Source organism: Penaeus vannamei, chromosome 10, assembly GCF_042767895.1.
Source record: "Penaeus vannamei isolate JL-2024 chromosome 10, ASM4276789v1, whole genome shotgun sequence".
Taxonomy (NCBI): Eukaryota; Metazoa; Arthropoda; class Malacostraca; order Decapoda; family Penaeidae; genus Penaeus; species Penaeus vannamei.
The window spans coordinates 16900976-16905975 of NC_091558.1; the positions used below are offsets into that span (position 1 = coordinate 16900976).

The window sequence follows — 5000 nt, forward strand, 5'->3', positions numbered from 1 at the left end:
GAGAGATAGATGGTGACGCAGTAAGAGAAAATAAAAGAGAGAGAGGGAGTTAGAACTGGAGTTAGAGAGAGTGAGTGTGGATGAAGGAAAGAGAGAGAGATGAAGAGAAAACGAAAGAGAAAGAGAGAGATGAAGAGAAAACGAAAAAGAATGAATGATAAAGAGAGAACGAAAGAGAAAGAGAGACCTTGGGAGAAAATTCCTTCAAAATTTATAGATAAATGTGCGCACCACCTTGATTTCGCAAAGGAATACATATATGAAATAATAAGTGTATAGACGTGATGTCCATCAAATAAAAAGGGACGTGTATTTCGCCAGGTGTTAGGGGCTCTTTGTTCTCCACGACGTATGAGAGAAGGCATAAGAGTACCGATTATATATACATATATATACCTATATATACATATATATACCTATATATACATATATATATATATATATATATATATATATGTATATATAAATGTATACATATGTTTATATATATATAATATATATATATATATATATATATATATATATATATATATATATATATATATATATATATATATATATATATATATATATATATATATATAAAGACGTAGTAGCCACAGGACCCTGCTTCCATCTGGGCAATGTGAGAGTTGTGAACGGGCGTTGTCTTACACGAGACGGATACCTTTGGTCAACATTCTGAGCCTCTTCTGTTGCAATGAAGCATAGTAAGCTAATGTATTTGTAGTACATTTTGCCAAGAAACCATCATCACTACTCCATACTGGTCCAAAAAACTGTGAGCATGACCCTACCTGACAAAGGTGTGACATAAGCCTCTATAACTGGACCTTACATTATGGTTCATAGTGATAGACCCGTTTCACCCTGCATATTTAGTCTGTCAAAAAGTCCTCTTGGTTTTCTTGGCACATGGAACAATGGACTCGTTCCTGCTTCTGGAAAGATGTGAGTAGCCTGAGAACCTATCGATCTGACAACTTTTGCATATGCAGATAGTCATGAATGATTTTGTCCACAGATCAAACACTAATCTTGACATCTTGGGCTAGGTGACAAACAGGAATATGGCGATTTTCTAGAACGGCAGTCTCCACTTGATGGATGGTGTCCTCACCAATGGCAGTCTGGGGTCGCCCTGGGATTGGAGCCGTTGCCACAGATCTCAGACCAAATCTGAAATAGCAAAGCTAATGTTTAACAATGTCATATGATGGGGCATCCTCCCCATAAACTGCTTTCATATCAACAAAGGTCGCTTGTGGTGTGGGACCATTCAAGTATAAAAACCTAATCACTGCTCGATAATCCAATAATCCACTGGTTTTATTTTCACATCCTGCTGCACCTTCAGGACTAAAACTAATCACAGTACCTACAGAGATGTGTATCTTATGCATTAGAAATTTCAGCCTCCTAAGATAAGGAACAGTTCATCAGGAATCTTTCTGAAGAGGTAGAGGGCCATTTCCTAGTAAAAAGTAATATAAAGTATGATGGGGGGATGTTGAGTTTCTTTCCTGTTAACTTAGGAGTAAGGCAAGGCTGTGTCCTTGTACTAAAACTTTCCAATACTTGCATAGACTGGATACTGGGTAAAGCTACTATCCAAAGTTACTGTGGAGCAACACAGGGCAACATCAAAGTTACGGACCTCGACTTTGCTGCCGATGCTGCTATCCTATCTAAATTTGTGGAATATCTGGTGGTAGCTCTTGATGCATTCGGCAATAAGGCGATGCCCCTGGGCTTAGAGGTCTTCTGGATCACGACCAATATCAATTATTTTTGGGAATTGTTAGAACCTCTTCAGTCGATACAGGCTTGTGGCGAGGACGCAAAAGTCACAGAGAGCTTTACATACCTATGTAGTGCAGTCAATGTTTCTGGGCTGTCAGACCAAGAAATCAGTAGCCGGATTGGTCTGGCAGCAGAAGCCATGAACTCAGTCAACAAGTGTGTTTGCAGAACGACTAAGTTACGTGTCTTTAAGGCCTTGATATTGCCAGTTTTGCTCTAAGGAAGCAAAACCTAGACGCTATCTAGTACCTTGGAGTCACGTCTCGTTGCATTTTGCAGTCCATGTTTCTGGGCTGTCAGACCAGGAAATCAGAAGATTGGTCTGGCGGCAGGAGCCATGAACTCAGTCAACAAGAGTATTTGGAGGCGCTGGTACCTATGTAGGACTTACGTTTTTAAGATTTTGATACTGCTTTTTTTCTATGGAAACGAAACCTGAATGCTATCTATGTCTTGGAGTAGCGTCTTGATGCCTCTTGTAACTAGTCCCTATGCCGGATCATGGGGTACAGGTAGCAGGACCATGTGTCCAACCGACGACTACACCGTGAGACTAGCATGGGACCTGTTACTTGCATAATCCTTGACTGCCAACTCAGGCTATATGGGCACCTAGCTTGTTTCCCTATAGATCACCTTGACCATGAGGTTGTCTCTGTACAGCCAATCTTGCCTGGAGGTCCGTGAGAAGGCCTAAGTCGTGCCTTGGGGAGCTCGAGCAGACCTGTCGTGAAGAACTAGAGATGGGCTGAGGTCCTACCTGGCGACTCGCCATGAGGGATCCCCGTGGTTGGAAACGAAGGCTGGATGTAGATATGCGCTCCCGTCGGCGTCAGCTCGTATGATAATGATGATATATATACATATATATATATATATATTTAGATATATACATACATGTGAATAGATATTTACATACATACATACATACACATACACACACACACAAATATATATATATATATATATATATATATATATATATATATATATATATATACATACATACACACACACACACACACACACACAAATATATATATATATATATATATATATATATATATATATATATATATATATATATATATACATACATACACACACACACACACACACGCACACACACACACACACACACACACACACACACACACACACACATATATATATATATATATATATATATATATATATATATATATATATATATATATATAACTCATCATCTTTGGATGATCATTATGCTCTGCTAATCTCTTAACCACCTGTGAGCGCTATTTTGCTTCTTGTTCCATAGTTTTTATTCATCCATTTACTTATTTCATGGTTTAAGGAATCTATATATATATGTGCATGTAAATGAAAATGCACATATATATATATATATATATATATATATATATATATATATATATATATATATATATATGTGTGTGTGTGTGTGTGTGTGTATGTGTATGAACAGACACACACACGCAGATAGAGATGGAGTTAGATAGACAGATAAAGAGCAATGCAGATACAAGCATAGTACATATATATCCCGCTCGGAATACATTACGGAAATCAGTCAATGTTTCACAGGAATCCACAGCGCATCTCTATGCGCTGAAAAACACAAAAACGAATAGGCCTATAAAACAAGGTTATTAGCTCCCCACCCATTCCTAATCCTCGTTCCACTATCTCCCTCGCACTCTGCCGCGGCAACACCACAGAGTGGTACGAGGAGGACAATGTAAAAATGCAACTTATCTTATCAGGGGTGGATTCATGTACACAAGAGAGGTCTACCTGACTGACTGCGCGAGCGTGTGTTTGTGCGTGGCTTCAACCCTGAGCGGAACATCTGTCAGGGACCCAAGTACACACTCGGTAAGCGCTTGTCTCATTTGCTAAAACAAGGTCTTTTTTCACATTGCTCTTCGTGGTAATTGTTTATTTTTCCGAATATTTCTGAGGCGGTATCGTGATTTTTTCTCTCTCCATATCTTAGAAATTAATGCAGTAGCAATACAATATTAATATGGTTGTGATAATATGAAATGGTATCAATGAGTAACATTATTTGTATGTATTTATAAAATAACCATAACATATTTAACAAATAGCCATAAAAATGTCGCAACTGAGAGCAAAATTATATTAGAACATCAAAAATACTGTTATAAAATATTGAAACTAACAAAGAATAAGAGACCAACCGAGTAAGAAATCCAATTTGCATATAATATCCTCTTTCAAAAGGAGGAGGAATCTATCACGTATTTGGTCGTTAACCGAAGTTTTTCCTTCGACGCTCAAGTCCACAGTTCGAGGTCTTGGTTGCACTCAAATGCAGCGAAAGAAGCACCTGATAAGCACTCATTCTTAGAAATGCCTTTAGAGATACACTGATACGGCATAAGACATTAATCAGTATTGTAAATTTATAAGATAAAGATCAATGATACTGATAAATACCGTGAAATTACTGGAGATAATAAAGCAATTTTTAAAGTCAAGCAATCAGTTGTCTGTTATGAAGATATTTTCTCCTATTGAATCAAGATACAATACCAAATTATTAGGTTAGATTAATTAGAATGTACTAAGTTCTGTCCTGACTGTCTACGTACTTTTTCCTTCCGCCTTGCCTTCGAAAGTGGAATAACTGCCTCGGTTTCATTCTCAGGTCCATCGTGATGGAACGAGGCTTCGGGTACGCGCGCGAGAGGCCCGCTGGCGTCTGGCAAGATTACCCTCCCCGAGACTGGAACGAAGGCCCTTATTACCGCGACCCTCAGAGACGCTACCCTAGACACGCACAGCAAGCGCAATACTATGCCCCTGAGGAGAGGGTGAGAGGACGTAGGTATGACTCACCCTTCGAGGAAACAAAGGTCGCTCGCGGTCAACGCGAAGAGCATGACCTCCAGAAAGAGTTCGGGTTCTCGTACACCTCCGGCATTCGCGAAATGCAGGACATCAAAACCAGGCAAAAGTACCGGCAGCTTCGCGACCACGAGAGACGCCAGGCCGCCTTTGACCGCCAGCACGAGCGAAGGAGCCATGAAAACGTCCCTTATTATGTAAATGGATTTCAAGATACAGTGCAGCACCCACGGAGAGAATTTTTCCAAGAGTGGAACAGAGGCAGACGCGAAAGATCACCGAGTCCCAGGCGGAATGGAGCGCGGAGAGGCCGTGAAGAC

At 39.6% G+C, this 5000-nt stretch overlaps 1 protein-coding gene across 1 annotated transcript in view; it reads left to right on the forward strand.

The window, feature by feature from the left end:
* The first annotated feature begins 3573 nt into the window (after positions 1 to 3573).
* The window catches only part of LOC113821848 (uncharacterized), a 2032-nt gene continuing 605 nt past the window's right edge, over positions 3574 to 5000 (forward strand). Inside the window, exons 1-2 of the mRNA XM_027374373.2 lie at positions 3574 to 3681; positions 4481 to 5000. The exon at positions 4481 to 5000 is cut by the window's right edge and continues 605 nt beyond it. Coding sequence (XP_027230174.1) covers positions 4491 to 5000 — 510 coding nt within the window. The 5' untranslated portion in view covers positions 3574 to 3681; positions 4481 to 4490. The remainder of the gene's footprint in view (positions 3682 to 4480) is intronic.